The 25,998-nt window shown below is 38.2% G+C and overlaps 1 protein-coding gene across 3 annotated transcripts in view; it reads left to right on the top strand.

The window, feature by feature from the left end:
* The window catches only part of DTL (denticleless E3 ubiquitin protein ligase homolog), a 55,445-nt gene extending 29,844 nt beyond the window's left edge, over positions 1–25,601 (top strand). For all 3 annotated transcript variants that reach the window (XM_008049138.2, XM_008049139.1, XM_008049140.1), the window contains 4 exons: positions 7,513–7,602; positions 11,134–11,266; positions 21,020–21,852; positions 23,459–25,601. In XM_008049138.2, the coding sequence (XP_008047329.1) occupies positions 7,513–7,602; positions 11,134–11,266; positions 21,020–21,852; positions 23,459–23,557 (1,155 nt within the window). In that variant the 3' untranslated portion in view covers positions 23,558–25,601. The remainder of the gene's footprint in view (positions 1–7,512; positions 7,603–11,133; positions 11,267–21,019; positions 21,853–23,458) is intronic.
* Positions 25,602–25,998: the final 397 nt, after the last annotated feature.

The following is a 25,998-nucleotide window of genomic DNA, read 5'->3' on the forward strand; positions in this document are numbered from 1 at the left end:
CTGCACTCCAGTCTGGACGATACAGTGAGACTCCGACTCAAAAAAAAAAAAAAAAAAACACAAAAACAAAATATAGTATTTTGATCCTTAGCATCCTGTGCTCGAATTAACCATAGAGCCTTGCACAAGATAGACACTCAAAAATATTTGTTTATATTCTTTTTCTCCTTATAAGTAGTTGATCTTTAGGCTACTAAAGTAGATGTGGCTGTGCTATCAGTTTTTTTATATATTTAATATCATTATTTAATGATTTTATTTACCGATTTGCCATGCTGTTATACAAATATATAATTTTTAAAAAATTTTTTCAATTCTAAAGTGATTTCTTTAGAATCACCTCAGCCTCCCAAAGGCGCAGGATTACAGGCTGAGCCACCGAGCCCGGCTTTAAAGTGATTTCTATAAGCTAAGAAATTTAAAGCTGTCCACTTAAAGTCCAATGGAGAAAATCAAAATATTACACAAGTAGAACTTGTTGATTACTGAAAAATGTCTCCCAGAATAATTTTTTTTTTTTTTTTTGAGTTGGAGTCTCACTCTGTCGCTCTAGGGCACTAGAGGGCAGTGGCACGCTCCCAGCCACCACAGTCTTGACCCGCTGGGCTCTGGCTATCCTTCCACCTCAGCTTTCCAAGTAGCCGGAATTACAGGCGTGCGCTATCACGCCCGACTAATTTTTGATTTATTGTAGAGATGAGGTCTCACCAAGTTGCCCAGGTGGGTCTCAAACCCGTGGGCTCAGGCAATCCACTCACCTCGGCCTCCCAATGCGCTGAGATTACAGGCTGAGATATCAAGCCCGGCCCAGAATAATTTAATTATGGAAAGATCATTAAAACGTGGTTTACCTATGGCTAAAAATTTGTTATTTTCTAGATTTCCCTTTATCTTCATAAATGTCTTTGACTTTGGGGACTGAATGTTCAGAGTTTAAAACTCATATTTTGGGTTTTAAAGTTATAATGTCTAAAACGTCATAGACCCATAGTTTTGATGTTATCAGATCCCTTCTCAAGAGAAAATTATATCATTCTTTGTCCCGCCAAGCTCTAGGAAGTAATATTGTTAATTTTTTTAGGACAGAGTGAAACCTGTCCATTATGAAGCACAGTTCTTAGCTTAATTTCATCCAGTCCTGAGGGGGAGATTAAATAAAAAAGGGATTTTCCTATACCTAGAGTTGCAAAAATACACTATTTTATTGAAAAGCTTTTTAGTAGCAACATGCTAAATGGTCACAAGATGGAGATACTGTTCTATCCAAGATGCTTTTATGTCTGGTGTGCCTTTTTTTATATGCACTTATTTTATGTTATGCTTTTTAAATGAAAAATTGTTAATATTTTTAAATATTTAATATTCATTTAAAATGAACATATACTTGAGATCCCATCTTGTGATGAGTTTTTTACCTAGTTTCCTCACTATAAGATTCTTCTTGCTTAAGCTTTCAATTTTAACAATGTGTGTCACTAGCACTAGTGCTTCTGTCTTATATTTTATATTTTGACTTTCAAATTTGTTCTTATTGAGTTTTATTTTGCTATATTTTTGTTTTTCCTATTACCTACATTTCTTTACCCTGACTCCCAACTTAGCTAGAAGATTTTATTTCTACCACAGGTCTGCATTTTTATAAGTTTCTTTCTTTAAAAACTGAAGTTTCAGACATAGCTAAAAGCATATAAAGAATAATGCAGCCGGGCTCGGTGGCTCAGCCTGTAATCCCACGCCTTTGGGAGGCTGAGGTGAGTGAATTGCCTGAGCCCGCGGGTTCGAGACCCGCCTGGGCAGCGAGACCTCATCTCTACAATAAATCAAAAAATCAGCTGGGTGTGGTGGCGCATGCCTGTAATTCCGGCTACTCGGAAGGCTGAGGCGGAAGGATCGCTGGAGCCCAGCAGGCCGAGGCTGCGGTGGCCGGGAGCGGCCACTGCACTCCAGTCTGGGCAACAGAGTGAGACTCCAACTCAAAAAAAAAAAAAAAGAATAATGCCGCCGGGCTCGGTGGCTCAGCCTGTAATCCTGCGCCTTTGGGAGGCTGAGGTGAGTGGATTGCCTGAGCCCACGGGTTCGAGACCCGCCTGGGCAACATGGCGAGACCTCATCTCTACAATAAATCAAAAATTAGCTGGGTGTGGTAGCGCACGCCTGTAGTTCCGGCTACTCAGAAGGCTGAAGCGGAAGGATCGCTGGAGCCCAGCAGGTCGAGGCTGCGGTGGCCAGGAGCAGCCTCTGCACTCCAGTCTGGGCGATGGAGTGAGACTCCAACTCAAAAAAAAAAAAAAGAATAATGCAAAAAATTTTTATGCATTGATCTTTCTTTTAAAATTATTTTTATTAGCTTTAAAATTATACATATCGATAATTACATATATAATTTTATATGTATATGTGTATATAGTTTTCTTGCCATTTTAAAAGTTCCTTATTTTTACCACAAAAGCCTTTTTAATATTTTGTTTCAGGGAGTGAGGATTGAGGGGGGGATACTTTCTCCCTTTAAAGATGCACACTAATTATACTAGGCTATTATTTCTAAACCATTTTCAGGCATACATAGGTGACCCTTTTTGAATTTTTAGACTGAGTCACATGTTAGCGTTGAATGACGTGGTTCAGACGTGATGTTCTCCTGCCTGTCCACACATAACTCAGTGTACAGGCTCTGATATTTGAGATCTTGGCAAGCTTATGCCTCCTAAAATTGAATTTGCCTGGTTAGGTGGCTCAGTTTCTCTTTTCCATGATTAAAAAAAAGGAGGGGTGGTAGTTGAAGAGCAGTTCCATACAAGCTGAGTAGCCAGGCTGTTAGATTTTCTCATAACTCTCTGCTATGTGTTCAAGAAGTCAGCATTCTCTTAAGCACTGGAATTTTTATCCTGTGCTAAAAAGCCCATGGGCACAAGAAAAAGTAAAAGAAGGGAGTTTTATATTTTAAGAGAGAAGAGAATGGCCTTTTAATCCTCACTACCCAGCAAAAGGGAGGTGTCATTTATTTAGACTCTGATACTGAGGGCCAAGACTTAAAAAGATTTAATAGATCATACGTTAAAAAATGCCATACCTGTTGTCATCCCACATCCATCACTAACCCCTCTTCTATGGTTTGTTTCTGATATAGCCACTGAATAGTATTGGCGTGGTTATAAATAAACTGATTTGGCACAGTCATTCTACCGCTGACTGGCAAAACGTTGAGCCTGACACTTTAGGATGTGTAAATGATCTCATGGCAGAAGTAAAGATTAGACTTGGTTTCTAACCAGGCAGAGAAAGGAGATTTTGTTAGGAAAAATGCTGATCTGTTTTGCAAATTTAAGTACACATAATGCTTTCCTCAGTCTGTAGGTTGAACCATTTACTTGTAGCAGTTCCTTCATAGTTCTAGGCATTTTAGCTTTGGGCTTCCTTGTGCCTTGAATATAGTCTTTATTCTATAAAAAGTAGTATATGTAAGAAAGAACAGTCTTCTGTGTTTGACAGTCTCCAAAATGCATAGATGTAAATGTCTCTTGGATTTGTCTCCTTCCTGCTTAAAAGGGAAAGGAGGCTTTAAAAAAAAACAAAATCAGCCTGGCACAGTGTCTCACACCTGTAATCCCAGCACTTTGAGAAGCCAAGGTGGTAGTGTTGCTTGAGTCCAGGAGTTCGAGACCAGCCTGGGCAGCATAGCTAGGCCTCATCTCCACAAAAAATTACTTGAAAATTAGCCAAGTGTGGTGGTGTATGCCTATAGTCCCTGCTACTTGGGAGGATCACTTAAGCCTAGGAGTTTGAAGTTGTGATGAACCATGATCATGCCATTGCACTCTAGCCTGGGTGACAGAGTGAGACCCCAACTCAGAAAAAATAAATAAAATAAATGTGAAATCATGTAATTATGATAATATTTTTACAATAATATGGCAATAAATAAAAATTTATTCAAATAAAAATGAAGGATTTAAAAGCCACCTGCATCTCATTAAGGAAATGAATCTTCCTTGAAGTAGTTACCAAGTACTGTACCCTAGATAGTCTTGAACTGCCAAAGCATAAAAGTTAATATAAACTTTTTAGGCATTAGTTTCTCATTTTAGCCCACAACATACCCTTCCCCCCACTTTAAAAAATTGCGATAGAATTCACATAACATAAAATTTATCATTAAACTTTATAATTCAGTTTTGAATGTAATCATAATGTTATATAATCATCACCACTATCTAATTCTCAAACATGCGTCACACCAGAAAGAAACCTCTTGCCCTTTAACAATCACTTTCCACTCCTCCATGTCCCCAGCAACCATTACCCTACCTACTGTCTCTATGAATTTGCTATTCTGGACATTTCATATAAATAGAATCATATAGTATATGGCATTTTGTGTCTGACTTCTTTCACTTAGGATATGTTTTCAAAGTTCATCTGTGTTGTAGCTTTATTCATTTTTATGACTGAATGATATTGTATTGTATGGATAGACCACATTTTGTTTATCCTTTTATCAATTGGTGGACATTTGGGTTGTTTCCACTTTTTGATATTAATAAAACTACTATGAACATTTGTGTATAAGTTCTTTTAACATGTTTTCAGTTTTCCTTGAGGTATGTACTTAATAGACTTACTGGGTCGTATTATTCTATGTTTAACTTCTTGAGGAACCTTCCTTCCACTTTTAATGCTATGTAAAGTGTCTGGCATATGGTATTTGATCAACAAATACTGGCTTTTATTGTTGTTATTATTAATGCCTTATCAAATTGTAAAAAATTTTTCTAATGGGTCTCTTTTTTTCTCTGAAGTGCTATAGATAAATGCAAAAATGTACACTTACATGGGTATTTGGGATTTTGTTTGAAATTTAATCTTTTGTGTACACATTTAGGTTCTCCTACATGTTATAATGTGGGAAAAGTCTTTTCTAAAATGTGTTACCTTGTGAAAGAAAGAGTTATGTCCATGGCATTGTTGGAGTAGGCAGTGAGAGCTTCATAGATATGGAAAAAGCTTCCTTTTTTGTTAAACTTTAATTACCGTAGCAAAGCACATTAGACTCTACTCTTTGTCTTCTTTTATTTTTTTTTTTATTTTTTATTTTTTTGAGTTGGAGTCTCACTCTGTTGCCCAGACTGGAGTGCAGTGGCCACTCCCGGCCACCACAGCCTCAACCTGCTGGGCTCCGGCAGCCTTCCAAGTAGCCGGAATTACGGGCGCGCGCTACCACACCCGGCTAATTTTTTGATTTATTGTAGAGATGAGGTCTTGCCTGCCCAGGCGGGTCTCGAACCCGCAGGCTCAGGCAATCCATTCACCTCAGCCTCCCAAAGGCGCGGGATTATAGGCTGAGCCACCGAGCCCGGCTTTCCTTTTATTTTTTAAAATTATTTCCTATGTGCCATTTAAGCCAAAAGGAGTGTAGTAATAATTGAGTTGATGAACTTTATGAATCAGTGTGTCAAATCTCTTAACCATAATCTTAGGAATCTATTAACTTTACTTAGTCATTCTCACAAATATTCTTTTCCACAGTTGCCTCCACTTGCTTCATACAAATGAGCCATGATTCAGAGCCTCAGGAAAATGAAGAGAATAACTTCTCTCAGCCCCAACCTCCTTGCTCTTTTCAAACACATATGCTAATAATAGTTATGTGAGTTTGTACTCCTTATTGTGCTGATTAATACTCATGGCCTGTGAAAGGGAGTGACAGCTCTTGAATTAGTCAGCTGTAGAATGCTGTCAGATGCATATTACTGGTGGCATCTGATGATGGGAAAATATGATTCTTACTCACATGTGCAGTACAGCACAACGTGATCCTTCTTCATGCATTAAAATATATTAAAATGTGGTAATATTTAAAAATTCAAAAATTTCTTTAAGCAAATTAACTGAAATAAAATTTTGAAGGAAAAAGACATTTTTTTACAAATGATTCCAAAGTGCCATGTAAATATATAGTTTTGGTTCTTCAAAATGAAGGCTATCCAAATCAAAATGAATAGCTCTGGGTTTTTTTAAAAGTTAGTGTTCTTTTGGAAGGAAGGCTCTGTCCTCTTGTCCCAAGAGAGCTGGTAGCATGTTTCACGTACCTTTAGAATTCATTCACAGTTAATGCTCCTAGAAGTAACTGACTAGAGACATGAAAATCTCGAGACTAGCCAGGCACGGTGGCTCATGCCTGTAATCCCAGCATTTTGGGAGGTGAATGCAAGAGGATTGCCTGAGTCCAGGGGTTCGAGACCAGCCAAAGATAATCTAACATGTTGACTTCACAGTAACCATTTTGTTAGCCTTATATGAAGACTCAAAATGGACTGTGAAAGAGTTAAGATAATACCTTTAACTACCCTGACAATCTATAGAAAGTGAAAAACACTAGTTATCACCTTTGAATATATATATATATTTTTTGAGTTGGAGTCTTCACTCTGTCGCCCAGACTGGAGTGCAGTGACACACTCTCGGCCACTGCAGCCACGACCTGCTGGGCTCCGGTGATCCTTCCGCCTCAGCCTTCCAAGTAGCCAGAACTACAGGCGCGTGCTACCATGCCCAGCTAATTTTTGATTTGTTGTAGAGACGAGGTCTTGCCAAGTTGCCTGGGCAAATTGGCGAGACCTCACCTCTACAATCAATCAACCAATCAATAAATTAGCCAGGTGTGGTGGCAGGTGCCTGTGGTTCCTGCTACTTGGAAGACTGAGGTGGAAGGATCACCTGAGCCCAGCAGGCAAGGCCGCAGTGGCCATGAATGTGCCACTGTACTCCAGCCAGGACGACAGTGAGACTCATACTCAAAAAAAAAAGAAGAAGAAGAAAAAAGAAAATCTCTAGACTATGTAAAAACAGGACTACAATATAAGAATGGACAACATTCTTCACAGTGAGGGACAATACCAGTCTTAAATTTTAGTCAAAATATATATAGCTAGGTAGTCTCATGTGAAATAAGAACTATCTTTTTTGTAAACTCATTAAAAACGTGTTTTGGCTATTTTCATAGTGTTTTCACAGATTAATGACAAACAGTTCATTGCCCTTAGAGAGCTCTTTTTTTCTTCTTTTTAGAGTCATAGTCTCTATGTCGTCCAGGCTGGAGTGCAGTGTTACACTCACAGCCACTGTAGCCTCCACGTGCTGGGCTCAGGCGATCCATCTGCCTCAGCCTTCCAAGTAGCTGAAACTACAGGCATGTGCCACCACACCTGGCTAATTTACTTTTTATTGTAGAGATGAGGTCTGGCCAAGTTGCCCAAGCTGGTCTCGAATCCCTGGACTCAGGCAGTCCTCTCACTTCAGCCTCCCAAAATGCTGGGATTACAGGTGTGAACCACTATGCCTGGCCTGGATCTCTTTTTTTTTCTGAACTATAACTAGACAGTTCTAGGAGTCTTTAGTAAAATCTAAAGCTCTCTAAGGTACAATTCTGGAGATTCAAAGCATCTGTCTGGGAGACCTAACATTTCTCCTCTGACTTGTTTATTTTTTTATTATTTATTTTTTTATTGGGACCAGGTCTCCACACCATGGCATCCTCCTACTGTGCTCCTGGGCCATTCGCAAGAGGTCACGTCTGTGTGCTGGTGTCCATCCGACTTCACAAAGGTTTGTAAACAAATCTTTGTAGTTGATTTAGAAAGTAGATGATCAGTTTGTAGGTTTTTCTTAGGTTTGATTGAGGGTGATATTGATTTTTATGTTAAAATGAATATTTTAAAGGTCTAAAGACCATCCAGGATCGATATCAGCATTACTCATACATAATATGCTTTTCTTTACCAATAAAGAAATGATGCTACATACTAAGGAATAAGGATGGATCTCTGGTTTCTCGAGTTATTATTTGCTAAATGTAGAATTAATGTAATAAGTTTTTTAATTAAAATTTTGTCTTAAAATCTAAGGTAAAAAAATGTTCGGACCGGGCTCGTGGCTCTGTCTATAATGTCAGCACTTTGGGAGGCTGAGGCAAGTGGATTGCCTGAGCCTGTGGGTTCAAGACCCACCCAGGCAACTTGGCAAGACCTCGTCTCTACAATAAATCAAAAATTAGCTGGGCATGGTAGCACGCACCTGTAGTTCTGGCTACTTGGAAGGCTGAGGCGGAAGGATCACCTGAGCCCAGCAGGTCGTGGCTGCGGTGGCCGAGAGTGTGCCACTGCACTCCAGTCTGGACGACAGAGTGAGACTCCAACTCAAAAAAAAAAAAAAAAATATTCAAAGGTGATAACTAGTCTTTTTCACTTTCTATAGATTGTCAGGGTAGTTAAAGGTATTACCTTAACTCTTTCACAGCCCATTTTGAGTTTTCATATAAGGCTAACAAAATGGTTACTGTGAAGTCAACATGTTAGATTATCTTTGGCTCAACTATGCCACGGATAGGAAGAAATAGGTCTGAAATATTTTAGACCTCTGGAAAGAAGAAAATATGCCCACCTTTTAATTTTTTTTTTTTTTTTGAGTTGGAGACTCACTCTGTCGCCCAGACTAGAGTGCAGTGGCCACTCCCGGCCACCGCAGCCTCGCCTGCTGGGCTCCGGCAATCCTTCCGCCTCAGCCTTCCGAGTAGCTGGAATTACAGGCATGTGCTACCACGCCCGGCTGATTTTTTTGATTTATTGTAGAGATGAGCTCTCGCTGCCCAGGCGGGTCTCGCACATTTTAATTTTTTATAGTGAATATGCTGTATGATATTTAAAAACTGAGAAAAAACCCTACAATGTAAAAAGGCTAGAAACTATGTTTACAAACAAATTTCATATAATAAAGTAGCCCAAGTCCCACTTATTCTCCCACCCTCCATTGACTCTGGTCTTTGATTTATTCTAATTTCCACAGGAAATCTCACTTCTGTGGAGGTCTCCCCTTTCACTTAGAATGTTTGAGGTTTTGTTGCCCATTTTTCCCATCTGTTTTGTTTTTTTTTTTTAGTTGGAGTCTCACTCTGTCACCCAGACTGGAGTGCAGTGGCTACTGCAGCCTTGACCTGCTGGGCTCCGGCGATCCTTCCGCCTCAGCCTTCCAAGTAGCTAGAACTACAGGTGTACACTACCACACTCGGCTAATTTTTTGATTTATTGTAGAGATGAGGTCTCACCAAGTTGCCCAGGCGGGTCTCGAACCCGCAGGTTCAAGCAATTCACTCACCTCGGCCTCCCAAACTGCTGGGATTACAGGCTGAGCCACTGAGCCCAGCCCCATCTGTTTTTTTATCTTCCAGAAACTTCTCATGGTCTGGTCCATATGTGGCAACCCTTCTAGCTTCCAGTATTGCTGTGGATTTCTCTTTATTTTTAAATTCCTATTACCGTTTCTGGTCAACTTTATGACAGACCGTTTTTTAAAAAATGATTACTTTAATCATACATAATTACTTGCCAATGACTTTTTTTCCCACTGAGATCCCATGTAGTTTCCAATGAAATATCTGTTTTTAATATAGAGTATTTTATCTTCATAGAACTTGCTAAGATGAATGATTTTTTAAATTACTTAGTTAATTATGTTACCTTTTTTCAACTATCACGTGTTATCCTTACCTCTGTGCATCTCAACCATTATATATTAATTATCCTTGTTTCCTGTGCTCAAAGGAAATAGCAGGCCTGTTTACCTATACTGATCTAGTGACCACCTTTTTAAAAGTCTCTTATGGCTGAGCATGGTGACTCATGCCTGTAATTCTAGCACTTATGGAGGCCAAGGTGGGGAGAATTGCTCGAGCCCAGGAGTTTAGGGGTAGCCTGGGCAACATAGTGAAACTTGGTCTTTACAAAAAATATGAAAATAAGCCAGGCATGGTGGTGCATGCCTGTAGTCCCAGCTACTCGGGTGACTGAGATGGGAAGATTGCTTGAGCTGAAGCGATCAAGGTTGCAGTGAACTGGGATTATGCCACTGCACTTGACCCTGAGTGACAGAGTGAGAGAGACCCAGTTTCAAAAAAAGTAAAATAAAAGTCTCTTAAAGGTAATTTTGTTCCACACCTAGAGTTAGGGATATAGAATATGCTTTGTAGGTTTTGTTTTTTCCAACTTTTGAAACGAGAAAGATGGGTTTAAATTCTAGCTCTGCTATCTAATTGTGGTGACTTTGGGCAAATAACTTTATTCCCATTTTTCAGTTGAGATTGAACACAAGGCTTTTTATAGTGTGAGAATTAAATAAGATATATATTACCAGATACACAGTAGATGCCTTGTAATTACTGTTAATAAACTACACAGGGACTGTGAGATTCCAAACATTTTATGTTGAGAAGTTAAATTTGTGTATCTTCTTTTGGCCTCCCAGTAAGGAAAGGAAAAAGCTGCCAGTCTCTTGGGGGCCAAGACTTAAGAGAGCGTGTATTCTTTTTTTCTCTCTCTTTAGTGACTGAAATAGAGAAATTATATAAACAAATTCTGGGGAACAGCTCTGGTACCAGTGGCCATTTGCCACAAGCTTTTCAAGCTGAACTTTCTCTGCCATAGAAGGCTTGGGCCCAAGATTGGGAATGGTTAGATATTTTTAAAGGGGCAAAGTTTATTTTTAACTTCTTCCAGCCTAGTGAACGTGTTGTTTTCCCAGATTGCTTCTTTACCTATCTGAAAAAGAATCTCAAAAGGAATGGTTTCATTCTACTTGTCACGGCCTACTAGAGTCATGGGCTAAGCCTGATCTTGCAAACGATCCCATTACTTGAGCAATGTGGAAGAGCTTATGAAATTCAGAGGAAAGTTTTCGAAATTGAATGTTGGTGACATATACTGATTGGTCATTTAACAGAAGAGTAGAAAAGGTGTCTTAATTACATATTTTATATTTGTATAGAAGGTGATAAAGATAATGACTTGCCTAACATCTTGAGAGAACAAAGTGAAATTAGTTTGGTTTTTTAATGGAACTTAAGATTAGGTAAGAAATGACTGGTAATGAAAGATGTCTCAACAGAATGTATATAATGAAGAAACTAGGTAATCTGCTTCTACAAAAATCTGGAATCCTGAAAGCAAGAAGTGAAAGTACATGATCTTTCAGACATCATTTTTTATATCCTATTATATCAGACAAAATAATTATCCCTTAAGACCTATAAGTGTTTTACTTTGTTGTAAATCTTTGAAACTTAACTCTCCTTCTGGCTCTCTTTAGATTGCTACCTGCTCTGATGACAATACACTAAAAATCTGGCGCTTAAATAGAAATTTAGAGGAAAAACCAGGAGATAAACCTTCCACAGTAGGTTGGGCCTCTCAGAAAAAAAAAGAGGCAAGAGCTGGCCTAGGTAAGTATATCATGTACTAAATTTTTCAATGGTTTACTCAGTTAGTCTTATAATATAGAGTAGTGAGCTAGATTTGATCTTATTTTGGTATTTAAGAAAACATCATCTTGGAATTTGTTCTTTTTGATAAATATTTATTGAGCACTGCTATGTTTGTCATTTACACAAGGCACTAGAATATAGTATTGGACTTATTCAGCAAATATTTCTTGAACACTCATTATGTGCTAGACCCTGCTCTTAGTTGTTGACAATTCTGCAATGAACAAAAGAACTGAAAATCCCAGATATGTAAATAGAGCTTACATATTAGTATAAGAGGCAATAAACAATAAAGAATTGAAATAAGTACTGTGTCAAGTAACAGTAAGTGTTGTTGTATTCTATTTTTTAAATAATAGGAATATGGTATTTTGTATGTGGTTGGAAAAATCCTGTAGCGAGTAGGGAAATTGACTGGGTAATTTCCTAGCCAGTGTCCTCAAACATAGGGGAATACTATCTGATGCACAAGTTGAATGTTAGACCTTCATGGATAGTTGATCAATAGCAACTGGAGAGAAGGCGGAATATGTAAGCATGGTGCAGGTGATTAGATAAATGCGATGGTCATATGAAAGTTTTCTTCTGTTCTGGTAGCTTTATTTTTTCAGTGAAATAAGAATCAGGATCACTAACCGAGAATAAGGATGGGGGGAGTGATAGAGATTTTAGAAGATATTATAATAAAGTCTGACATAGTTATCTAGAGAATAGAAGAGTAAATGGTCCAGAGAAATAAAATTGTTGGATAGTAAGAGTCAACTTAAGGCTAGCAGTCATAATTGATAGTGAGCATTCAACATGGTTTTGTGTTTGTGATGTAAGTACAGGTAGAGAGTTGGATTTAACATTTACATTGTAGGTAGAGAGTTGGATTTAACCAGTGATGCTGTTTAGCAAAGCAAGAAAAAGAAGTGAGCAAAGAAGTTGAGGTTGGTTATGATTAACTGTAGGATTTAACCTGCATAAGGAGGGAAGTGAGGACATAGTAGGACTGTCAGTGGATTGAGGGCCCCCAGCAGTAAATGATTGTTAGAAATGGAGTACTGCCGGACTCGATGACTCAGCCTGTAATCCCAGTGCTTTGGGAGGCTGAGGTGAGTGGATTGCCTGAACCCGCGGGTTCAAGACCCACCTGGGCAACTCGGGGAGAACTCATCTCTACAATAAATTAAAAAAAAAATTACCCAGGTGTGGTAGCTCGCGCCTGTAGTTCCAGCTACTCGGAAGGCTGAGGCAGAAGGATCGCCGGAGCCCAGCAGGTCGAGGCTGTAGTGGCCAGGAGCGGCCACTGCACTCCAGTCTGGGTGACAGAGTGAGAGACTCCAACTCAAAAAAAGAAAAAGAAATGGAGTACTAAAGGGGGCTGGGAAAATAGATGGTGAACAGACTGAAATTAAGATAACAGAAGATTTCCGGGTATTAGTAATAATGTCAAGAAATAAATGGCTTAGCTGAGTGAAAGGACAAGATTAATGTAGAAGAAGGTCAAGAAACAGAATTCAAGGGATGGGAAAGATCATTTACATGGATTTTGTAATCACCACAAATTGATGGGAATAGTCACAGTGAAGCAAGAGCAAAAATCTTCAAGGAATGAGCCAGCCTAAGATTACCATACATCTGTTGGTCCTCTTATTATCAGTAGATGTACAGTAATAAGCTTGAAGTTTAAGCTTAAAGGCCCAAGGTATGTAGGAGATTGAAGATGAGAAGGAATATGTGCTAATTATTCTAATGACTCATTTAGTCACTTATAAGATGCAGAACTAGATTTCAGAGGGGTCTTTTGCTCTAAGTCTACTTTCTGTAAAGTCTTTGATGAGGCTGCCTTGTTTTGGGGTTTTTTTTTTTTTTTTTTGCTTTCTTTGAAAATTTTTAATTTTTATTTTATTAGTGCTATAGTTTAATAAGTCGGCTAGTTCTACAGGGGTGAACAAGATAAACAACATTCTCCAGACCCTCTACCCCACAGCTTTCCTCTCCCAGAGGCAACTGCTTTCAAAATTTTTAGCCAATTCTTTGATGTTTGTCTGTTCCTCTAAATAATTTTTCATGTTTCTGTTTTTTTGTGTGTGTTTTCAGTTTTATTCACTTCTTTCCTTTGTGACATCAGGATTTAGCTCTCTTGCTGTGTCCCATCACTACCAAACCTGCACACTCCCCATCCTCCTAATGCACAGTCATGATTCTGGTTAGATCAAGATAAAATTCAGTGGTTTTTAGTATAAAGTCTGACCATGGTTTGTACAGACACAACCATCTTTTTTTTTTTTTTTTTTAATACTGTCAATTTGTGGGTTGGTTGAATCTACAGGTACAAAACCCAAGATAGGGAACTCAGGTTATAGAGGGTCAACTATATTTAGAGTTGTGCTTCATTAACACAATTCAATTCTAGAATATTTTCAACACCTAAAATGAGGATTCTTATTTTTCCATATCTTTGCCAGTATTTGTTATTGTCAGTCTTTTTTTTTTTTAATTTTTTTTTTTTTTTTTGAGTTGGAGTCTCACTCGGTCGCCCAGACTGGAGTGCAGTGGCTGCTCCCGGCCACCGCAGCCTCGCCTGCTGGGCTCCGGCGATCCTTCCACCTCAGCTTTCCGAGTAGCCAGAATTACAGGCATGTGCTACCACGCCCGGCTGATTTTTTGATTTATTGTAGAGATGAGGTCTCGCTGCCCAGGGAGGTCTCAAACCCGCGGGCTCAGTCTTTTTCATTATACCCATCCTAGTGGATATCTCTGTGTAGTTTTGATGTGTATCTTCCTGATGACCAGTGATGTTGAGCATCTTTTCATGTGCTTATTGGCTATTTATTTATATGCTTTCCTTGACGAAATGTCCATGCAAATCTTTTGCCCATATTTTAATGGGTTATTTGACTTTATCACTGAGTTATATGCATTCTTTATATAATCTGGATATAAGTTCCTCATATAATGATTTGCAAATATTTTATTCTGTGTGTTTTCACTTTCTGGTTTTTTGTTTGTTTTGTTGCTTTTTTGGGTTTCTTTTGAGTTGGAGTCTCACTCTGTCACCCAGACTGGAGTGCAGTGGCACGTTCCCAGCCACCGCAGCCTTAACCTGCTGAACTCCAGCAATCCTTCCCGCCTCAGCCTTCCAAGTAGCCAGAACTACAGGTGTTCACTACCATGCCCGATTGATATTTTATTTATTTATTGTGAAGACGAGGTCTTGCCAAGTTACCCGGGTTGGTCTTGAACCCACAGGCTCAGGCAATCCACTCGCCTCAGCCTCCCAAAGTGCTGGGGTTACAGGCTGAGCCACTGAGCCTGGCTATGTTTTCACTTTCTTGATGGTGTCCCATGACACACAAAACTTTATAATTTTGATGAAATTCAGTTTATCTATTTTTTTTGGTCATTGTGCTCTTGATGTTGTATCAGAGAAACCATTGCCTATCCCAAGATCACAAAGATTTTCTCCAGGCCGGGCTCAGTGGCTCAGCCTATAATCCCCGCCCTTTGGGAGGCCAAGGTGAGTGAATTGCCTGAGCCCACAGGTTTGAGTCCTGCCACGGCAACTTGGCGAGACCTTATCTCTACAATAAATCAAAAAAATTAGCCGGGCATGGTAGCGCAGGCCTGTAGTTCCAGCTACTTGGAAGACTGAGGCGGAAAGATCACCAGAGCCCAGCAGGTCGAGGCTGCGGTGGCCATGAGTGTGCCACTGCACTCCAGTCTGAGTGACAGAGTGAGACTCCAACTCAAAAAAAAAGGGGGATCTTCTAGAAGTTTTTTAAGCTTAGAGCGATGATCCAGTTTTAAAAATTTTTATGTATGGTGTAAGTTAGGGATTCAGATTAATGTTTTCACATGTGGATATTTAACTTCGTCAGCATCATTTGTTAAACTATTCTTTATCTCATTAATTTGTTTTGGCACCCTTTCCAAAAATCGGTGACCATACATGAGTTTTTATTTCAAGACTTTCAATTCTGTTATACTAATCTAAATATCTATCCTTTGGTTCCGCATTGTCTTGATTACCATAGTTTTGTAGCTGGTTTTGAAATCTAGAATTCTGAACACCTCAATTTTCTACTTTTATTTCAAAAATTGTTTTGATTATTCTGGGTCTTTCTTATACAAGTTTTAGAATCAACTTATCAATTTCTGCCAAATAGCCAGCTGGGATTTTGATAGTAATTGCATTGACTTGTAGATGTTTGGGGAGTATTGCCATCTTAATAATGTTAAGTCTTCTGATCCATGAACTTAGGATGTCTTTCTACTGCCTATCTTTTTATGTGCTTTTCTCTCTCTGATTTTGGAAAATTATAGAAGAATCATGATGAAAAAGCCACCACGATTCCCTTTACACACACATAATTTTAAATAATATTTCTAGTTATTTTTAGAGATTTTTCTCCTTTATACATAGGGATTCTTTTGAACAGAATCATAGTTATACTGTGTATTTTTTTTATTTCTTGGCTTTTTTTCACTGAATATGATGTTTTAAGCACTTTCTATGTTATCTTTTGTGGAACACTACTTAAAATATTCTACTGAGTAAATGTTCCATAGTTTACCTAAACTGTTTTATTGTAGTTAGAAATTTTGTTTTCAATATTTTAAAAATTGAATTTTTTTTCTCCCTGAATTTAGTGCCCCCCTTCCCATCTCAATAGATTCCCAGAGGTAGAATTCCTGTGTTAATGACTATACCATTTTTAAAATTTATGATGAAAAGTATCTTGCTTTTAACTACATACTTCTCACATGTCATTAGTTATTCTTAATTTTAAGCCAAGTCACCACATATTTACCAAATTTAGATCATAATAATAACATTTATCCATTATGAACTCCTAGCACAATTATTCTAAGAACCTATTTGGATTATCTCATTTAATTTCCAAAATAACTGAAACTAAAAGTCAAGGAGGTTAGACTTGCCTAAGATCACACAGCTGTGAAGTTCTAGTAGTACTAGAGTTTGAACCCTTGCAGTTTGATTCTAGAGCACATGATCAGAACCACTCTGTGGTACTACCTGCTTTAGAACCTAACAGAGCAAAGCAAAGCTCAAGTTAAGACCTGATTGGGAGTTATGCCTAGATTTCTTCATTTCTAGGTGATGCTAGAAATGTGCTCTGAAGGCACTGCAGAGCAACAACCTGACATGGGTGTCAGAGGCTGGCATACTAGCCATTCGACTCTCTAAGCCAGCTTCCAGCAACAGATTGGCTGCTGCTAACCACATTACCATTTGAAAATTATGTTCCTTTGCTTTCCCAAGCTTCTAATTGCCACTCCAATCCTTCCTTGCTGTTCTGGACTGCATAACTTCTCTTCTGGCCCTTTTAACACATTAACTGGAAGGGTTTAAGTGCCAAGGCACAGTCTCTTTTCCCTCTGCCCTACTTTTCCCAGCCAGCATCTGCTCTATTGCTTACTGTTCTTTCACTGTGTTTCAGCCAGAGATCGCACAGCACTGTTGAAACCAGTGATTCTCAATCTTGGCTGGGCTTCAGAACCGCTTGTGGAGCTTTTTAAGTTTGTGTGTCCCCAATGATTGATTCAGTAGGTCTGGGGTGGAGGCCAACTACCTGTATTTTTATAAAGCTCCAGGTAAGTCTGTTATGCAGCCAGGATTGAGGACCTCTGGTTTTGGCATTACTGAGTGACAAAGTTGATTATTGTTATCTTAAAGAGAAGGAAACCTTACCTATTCTATCTCAGGTGCTTGCTTCAGTTTCACAAGTCAGCAAAATAATTATAGAGTCAGTTTTCTGATGCCTAGAACATCACCCTTATCCTTAGCAGTAATGAAATTTAATAAACACTGTTTAATGATTCCTTACTAGGCACTACAAGGAGCACTTAGAAGCACTGGGCCTAAAGATGAGTAAATCGTCATTACCTATCCTCTAGGCTCACAGTCAAGTTTAGGAAGCAGATGCAAAAACTGTAGTACATTTCTCCTAACTGTATAAACAAAGACCTCTGAGACTAACTTCCTCAAGGAGACAGGAGCTCTGTGAGAGAAGAGGAAAGATGTTTGTGAATGCTTCACAATGGAGTTAACATTGTCATCAGAGCTTTGAAACATGAGAAGAATTTCTGCCTGGCAAAGAAGGACTGACTTGGCAAGAAAACCACATGAACGAAGACAGACATGTGACAGTACACAGCTTGTTCAGGAAGCACAAGTAGTCTCCTGTAACAGGATCCAGAAGTAGCATAGTACATGATAAGACTAAAAGGTAGGGTGAGGCCAGATGGCAAACTCTCGCATAGAAAGAAGCTCCAAATTAACTGGTTATTAGTAAAGTCTCTATAATTCTTCAAAGAAACAAACTTTTAGGAAACCTTTAGAGCAATAACCCAGTCTATGCTACTGTGTCATCAGATCTCATACATTGCTTAGGGGCAACAGGGGGTTGATCCACTTAAGTAGATGAAGTACTAAATGATGTACCATATTTAAATTTTATAGGCCAGTGTAATGGCATACTTTGCTGTTACAAATGCAGTGCATCAATGTGTGTTTATATAAATAGATACAAAGGTAAAAGCAAGTTGTAGAACACATACATATAAGTATAGTATATTCATATTTTGGGTTTTTTTAATGATACACCTTTGTATATACTAATGGGCGCATAGAAAATTGTGGAATGCACAGGAATTTAAGAGTGAAATGAGAAAGTTGAAAGAGAAGTTTTCACTTTTCTCCTTCTTTTCTTCTGTACTGTTTGTATTTAACATTAACTCTCATAACTTTTATGGTCTTGTTACTTTTTAAAAAATATTTATATATTACCCAGACTTTCTTAACCTTCAAAGTTAACAAAATCTTCTCTTTGACCCCCATGGTCCACTTCTTTCATCATAACATCCTAAAGAAAGAGGAAATGCCCCAACTTGCCAAACCATAAATTTCCTGCTGACATTATGAGTAAACATTTGTAATGTGTGCCTTGCAAATATTGGAAACCTAGGTACCTAATTTGTCCTTGGCTCAGCTCTTCCTTCTCCCCTAATCCTGCCTTAGAATCAGCATATTGTAAGACCCATACGATTTTAGGGCTTTGCCCTAAATGTATACTTCAACCTACTTAAATAGAACAAATGGCTGTGGCAGCTGTTCAGTGACTGTTGACCTGCACTGAGGAGTGCAGCAAATGAAAACTTCCTTTCCTCCTGAAATAATAACTGTTATCAAGCTCTAGAGGCTGAGTGTGAGAACTGTAACCAAAGACTTCATGGACAGGTCAGTTTGTAGACTTTATCTGTCTCAAGGCAAGACTGCTTTAGTACTAAAAAGCACAAGGCAAAAAAGACAGAGTAATTAACTAATTAAAGTTAGTACTTACAAATCTTTATCCCTGCTAAAAGAGAGATTGCAGTTTTATATCTGCTCATCCTAAGTTCAGTTGCATATAAATCCAAGAGTTACAAGTCAAAGACTTTGTGGCTGAGAGGTAAATAAATACTTTTTCTTATTATTTGAAGATGGGAACTTTATTTCAGAAATCTGGAAACTCAGAAAATGAGAGGATATGATGTGCTATATTTAAATTTGCCTGAATTCTTGTATGTAAGCAAAGGAACAAGTTTACACATAGAGAAGAGTCCTATTCACTAAGTTTGATTTGCTTGACAGAGAGCAAGCATGAGATTCTGAATGTTCCTTGGCATTCTTTGGCTTGTGGGAAATGGTAGTCATTTGTAAAATAAGATGGGAAGCCATGTGATGTCTGGTAACTTTAACAAGTAATTGAGGAGATTGCTTCTTGTGGAGATAAAAGCTGTCTCCATTTAACAGATATGGAAACTGAGTCTGAGAAGATAAAGGGTTGTGTCCAAGTCACATAGTTAGTGATTATGCCAAGTTTTAGTTCTGCGCATTCCTGCTCAAGAGTCCCTGTACAGTCCCTTTCCGCCTTAGCATTGCTCAAGAGTTAGGTACAAGAATGCTAATGGAAGCTTCACTTATGAAACCGAAATCATTAATAACCTGTCTTTGGTGTTGTAATCTTCTGTTGAGGGTTTGTTAACTATATTACAGAATATCTATACTATACCTTAGAATACTTTGTAGCTGTTAAAAATGATAATATAAATCTGTATTAATGTGGGGAATGTTCACGATTTATTAAGAACCAGGTTATTCCTAACCTGGCTCGGTGACTCAGCCTGTAATCCCGCGCCTTTGGGAGGCTGAGGTGAGTGGATTGCCTGAGCCCGTGGGTTTGAGACCCACCTGGGCAGCGAGACCTCATCTCTACAATAAATCAAAATCAGCCGGGCGTAATAGCGCACGCCTATAATTCCAGCTACTTGGAAGGCTGAGGCGGAAGGATCACCGGAGCCCAGCAGGTCAAGGCTGCGGTGACCAGAAGCGGCCACTGCACTCCAGTCTGGGTGACAGAGTGAGACTCCAACTCAAGAAAAAAAGAACCAGGTTATTCCTAACTAAAAAATGGGCAAGGGACCTGAATTGACATTTCTCAAAAGAAGACATACAAATGCTCAACAGGTATATGAAAAACTGCTCAACATCACTAATCATCAGGGAAATGCAAATTAAAACCACAATGAGCTATTACCTCACACCTGTTAAAATAGCTTTTACCAAAAAGACAAAAAGTAACAAGTGTTGGTGAGGATGTACAGAAAAGGAAACCCTCGTACACTGTAAACTAGTGCAGCCATTATAGAAAACAATATGGAGGGTTCTCAAAAAAATAAAAATAGTAGAACTATCATATGATCCAGCAATTCCACTTCTGGGCATACCTAAAGAAACGGTAGCAGTATGTGGAAAAAATATCTGCTCTCATGTCCACTGCAGCATTATTTACAATAGCTAAGATATGAAATCAACCTAAGCATCCATCAACACATGAATGGGCAAAGAAAATGTGGTATATATACACAATGGGGTACTATTCAGCCTTAAAATAGAAAGAAATTTTGTCATTTACAACAGCATGGGTAAACCTGGAGGACATTATGCTAAGAGAAACAAGCCAGACACATACAGATACTACATGATCTCACTTGGAATCTAGAACGGTTGAACTTATAGAAGCAGAGAGTAGTATGGTGGCTACAGGGGTGGGGGGAACAGTTGGAGAGATCTTGGTCAATGGGTTAAAAGTTTCAGTTGAATAGAAGGAATAAGTTCTAGGTTCTGTTGTACAGCATAGTGACTATAGTTAACAATAATGTCTATATACTTTTAAATTGCTAGTAGATTTTAAATGTTCTCACCACAAAAAAAGTGAAGTGATAGATATGTCAATCAACGTGATTTAATCATTTCACAATGAATGAAATGAATTTGAGATAAAAGAAGGTTACTAAGTAGTGTATACATTTTGTTCTCATTTTTGTATAAAAATTTGAGATACATGATATGTATCACGTGCACAAATATAGAAAAAAATGCTAAAATTGGTTTACCTGGATCCTTGACAATTTTCTTCTTTATATTTTTCAGGTTTTTACAAGCATATGTTTTACAGTAGGATAGTTGGGAGGCCAGGAGTTAGGAAAGGGAAATAAAAATGCTAAAAGGGTGTGGTAGGAATCAAATGATTTACATAATCTACTTACTTGTGTATTGACCCTTGGATGATTAAGTTAACTATGATTTTCCTTAGTGAGAATTTAGGGGCTTCCTATGGCTTTCACTTCTGATTTTCATGATCCTCTCTTCTTTTTCAGTAGCAGTAATGAGTAGCCAGAGTACTCCTGCCAAAGCCCCCAGAGTAAAGAGCAGCCCGTCCATTTCTTCCCCGTCATCCGCAGCTTGTACTCCAAGCTGTGCTGGAGACCTCCCTCTTCCTTCAAATACTCCCACTTTCTCTATTAAAACCCCTCCTGCCAAGACCCGGTCTCCCATCAACAGAAGAGGCTCCATTTCTTCTGTCTCTCCCAAGCCACCCATATCTTTCAAGATGTCAATTAGAAACTGGGTCACCCGAACACCTTCTTCATCACCACCCATCACTCCACCTGCTTCTGAGACCAAGCTCACATCTCCAAGAAAAGCTCTTATTCCTGTGAGCCAGAAGTCATCCCAAGCAGAGGCTTGCTCTGAGTCTAGAAATAGAGTAAAGAGGAGGCTAGACTCAAGCTGTCTGGAAAGTGTGAAACAAAAGTGTGTGAAGAGTTGCAACTGTGTAACTGAGCTTGATGGCCAAGTTGAAAATCTTCATTTGGATCTGTGCTGCCTTGTTGGTAACCAGGAAGACCTTAGTAAGGACTCTCTGGGTCCTACCAAATCAAGCAAGATTGAAGGAGCTAGTTCAAGTATCTCAGAGCCTCCTTCTCCTGTTAGTCCTTATGCTTCAGAAAGCTGTGGAACGCTACCTCTTCCTTTGAGACCTTGTGGAGAAGGGTCTGAAGTGGTAGGCAAAGAAAATAGCTCCCCGGAGAATAAAAACTGGTTGTTGGCCATGGCAGCCAAACGGAAGGCTGAGAATTCATCTCCACGAAGTCCATCATCCCAGACACCCAATTCCAGGAGACAGGGTGGAAAGACGTCACCAGGCTCGGTAAGTCAGCAGTGGTGGGAAGATGCATTTCCTAACTTAAAGGGTGCTAGTGGGAAGATACTTTACCTAACTTAAAGGGGACCAAACACAGATCTCTACTCAAGTCAGAATGCTAGAAACAAAAAAAAAGTAAATCTGTTTATTCCTAGGATTGCCAAATTTAGCATATAAAAAAAAAGAACAAATTTTGCATGGGACATATTTTTATGCTAAAAAATTATTTGTTATTTGTCTGAAACTCAAATGTAACAAGATATGCTATATTTTGTCCGTCACCCCTATTTATTTCTGTTAAAATGTCCTGTCAAGGTCTATACTCCTCAGCCCTGTTGCCTGATTCACTAAAGCCTTCCTCATTCTCCAGGATATCAATTCAAAAATATCTCCCCTCTCCTGTTAAACAGTATGCTATCCTCTTTTTATAGATAAAGCTGTTGTTCATGGGAAGGTTGCCAACATCCATAAGCAAATTTCCAGTTTGTAATTACATTTTATGATTATTTAAAATACAGTGAAACTTAGATACTTACAAAACAATCTAAGTGCAGAATGCTTTTTGATTTTTATGACTTCTCCCCAATCCTGTCTAGTCATTTTCCCCACATCAATGTTTTCGGCAACTCTATCTACTCTTTTAAACATTCAGCATAGTTTCACTTAAATTTTTAGGACTCATATTTCATTAATTGACATAATATTTAAACTAGATAATGTTAATAACATATTGCTGGTGGAAATAGTTTTGCGAACCTTGAAAAAAGCATATGACTCATAGTGGTAGAGACAGAAGTAGCTGTGAACATTGGATGAGAACTAGAAATATTTTAAAGGCTACTTATACTCAGTACACAAACTCCAACCAAGATCTTGCTACAGAAAGTGCGGGGGGTGGGGGGGAGCTATAAAGGAGTCTTTTTCAGGGGAACTTGTCTTAGCTATGTATAAGCAGAAGAGTAATTTCAATGAAAATTATTTTCACTAATAATCTTAAAAGCTTTAAAAAGTAGAAGTAGTGTGCTGATCTTAATTTCTTTGACGCTAAAGTTTCTTTAAAATTGTCTTCCTTTATATGATGATAATATAAACAAGAGTAGCAGCTTCTGTTTGAATAGCTTTCTTGCTTGTAAATTGGGGAGGCTGGTTTAGTCACTTCTTTCTTTTTTTTATTCTATATTGATTTTATTTTAAAATTGTGGGATACAGTTAAGGGTTAGGTTTACAAATATGCATCGTTCAGGCACCCTTGTTGATAAGGGGTGTCTCCTCGAGTCATTTATTTCTAAAGGAATTGTGATTGTAACAATTCCTCTTTCATTCCTATTAAGAGACTTAACTAGTAAATATTTTCTATTCACATAAAAAGTCTATGCTTCCCTTCCTTGCATAGCATCTACTAAATTTTTATTGTATTCAGTACAAATCAGCCAAAAAAAAAAGACCTTGCCATTAAAAATATTTGAGACTGAAAGCTGGCTAACTAAATAATCAAATGTCTGGGCTTTCTAACTTAATAGTGATAACTTAGTGATAACTAAATGTAACTTGCTGAGGTAACAGCTTAATATTGTCTTAGGAAATCTCTGAAATCTAAACTTTCTTCTTCTAGGTCACCATTACTCCCAACTCCATGAGGAAGATCTGTACATACTTCCGTAGAAAGTCTCCGGATGACTTCTGTAGTCCTGAACATTCAACAGAATTATAGATTCTAACCTGAATGAGTTAACTGAACTTTGGTCCACTAAAACAATATGAAAAAATACAAGAAAGACTCTATAACTCTGGTCTTTAAGAAAGCTGGCATCTTTTCATTTTTAGAGAAAATCATTTCAACTCTGAAATGCACCTACTCTGGTTATACTACCCTAGTGTATGTGCATCTTTCTCAGGATGAATGCTGTGTTTAAATTTCATAAAGTGAATTTTTCACTCTAACATTTTGAGTGAATAGTCTCCACTTTTTAAATTATGCATCATCTCTATAATAATGACATCCCAGCCCATGGAGGCAAAAACAAGTCGTGTCTCCTGTTATCCTGAAATTTTCTGTGCTCATTGGAAAGTATCTGCCAGCCACAGGATAAGACCTGCCTGCAAAGGCTGACTGCTGAAGAAATCCTCTGCTGAAGACCCTAGTTCTATTCTGCCTCAAACAAGTGTAATTTTATTTTAAATATATCATATTTTCACTACACTTCTGTAGGTTTTTTTGTAAGCATGTGTCAAAATGTGATGTTCATATAAGTACATATATATCAGTTCAGTGTTAAAATACAGTCTCAAGCTAAAGTCATCTTTATTTTAAATGCAGTGATAAAATATCAACTCTTTGGAGAAACTAGGAGAACAACAATAGAAAGCTGTATTCATCTTTTTTTCGCTCAAATATACTTCCCATATGATATTTAAGGTTTCCATATTTTTACCAAACAATCTACATTGCCAGCCCAACATCACTTTCTACAGGAAGGTATGATTTTTGCTATTTACTAAAGGAAGATGTTTTATAAAATCAGTAGTCATATGCTGAAACTGGGGTTTAAATTCAGGTGTGGTACTCGGTTCTCTAGGGACTTCAGTGTTTTAAAAAATAAGTAATCACATTTTAAGAAAAAAGTAATACTTTCATATTGATATTTTTATTAAAGAAGACAGCTCTTAACTGAAAATCTGGAACCTGGAAAATAAATCTTGGCTTTCTCTTCACGTACACAAAAAGCAATAGTCTTCTAGTATGACCCTAAACCAAAAAGTAATGGAATTTTCTCTATATATTCAATACTGAGAGTATATAGACTGACTCTAAATAAATAATGTGCAAAATATCTTAAACATCTCTCCCTTGATCGATAATTATGTATTGATTATCTTAAAATGAACCATTGTTTTATATTTTTCACTTTTGTAACCTCATGGAAAAGAAGCTTTATGACTTAGAAGGGAGTCCCTTTCCAATCATGAAACTTGATTTTAATCCGTATCCCTGAGGACTGTAGACTTTATTTTTGTCATAACTTTATTTTTGTCATGATTTAAAAATCTATTCTTAATGAAAACTCCTTAATTCCTTTGATCTTATAATTAAGCTGTAACAACCAAAACTGCATAGGTTCTCCATGGTTTTGTCTAAGGAAGCCTTAGAATTGCTGTGGTCAAAACCAAGCACACCATAACCTTAACTGAATATTTAGGAAGTCTCCTTACATTTGGTGTTTGATTTTTTTAGTGTTAGGCTGTGGGAAGGTGTTTGTTATGACCAATACCTGCCAATAATGCTGTCAACCTCTCTTGCTTTGAAAGCCAATGGGGGGGGAAATGCATGGAAAAGAAAAAGATCAATAAAGTAAATGATCTTGTTTGTGTCCCTGCACATCTCCTGGCAGCACTACTGAGTGAAATTGGGGTAAATGTGGCTGTCAGAAACTGTGCTGAGAGTCTACTGGGTGTAACATGTCCCACTTGGAAAAGTAGTACTTTAAATGGGTGCCAAAGGTCAAATGTAATGAGATAATAATTATCCCTGCCTGTGTCAGTGTCAGACTTTGAGCCAATCCTGAATAATAAAGGCTTTTACCTTATCTGATGTTCCTTTCTGAGCTTTTTGCATTAACCTAGAAGCAGTGTACACAAAAGAACTTTAGTAGTAATCAAGAATCCCTGCTACTTGTTCATTGAATAAAATTTGTTTATTCTCAAGGTTATAATCTAGTTCAAGCTGAAAGAGGATTTAATAAACTATGTCTTGCTTGGCCAGACCTTGAGCGTTTAAGATGGCTTGGATTACTTGATGAAGGAGGGTGGAGTGATGTAGTTCTTTTTCTAAACAAGTATTTCCAGCCCAAACTTTTCCATTTGAATACATTCCAAGCACTATTGCTACCAATGCTGTATTAGAGTTTCTTTTTGGCTGTTTCAACAGGCCCTCAATTTACTTTAGTGAGGGTTGACTTATTAGTCCCTTAAAATGTCTCTCTTCATCTGGGCTGCACATTTAACTGATGATAAGTCAAGGCCATGTGTAGCTACCCTTGCGTTTCAGTGTTGGGGTGTGGTCAGCTTATGCCCATCCTTGGCACTAATAGCCTAAAACTGCACTAAGACTTTTGGGACACCCTTGTAAAGGAAGCATTTTTAAAAACTCCCAGC

This window comes from Carlito syrichta, unplaced genomic scaffold (genome assembly GCF_000164805.1).
Source record: "Carlito syrichta isolate Samal-C Ts95f unplaced genomic scaffold, Tarsius_syrichta-2.0.1 Scaffold130587, whole genome shotgun sequence".
NCBI lineage: Eukaryota > Metazoa > Chordata > Mammalia > Primates > Tarsiidae > Carlito > Carlito syrichta.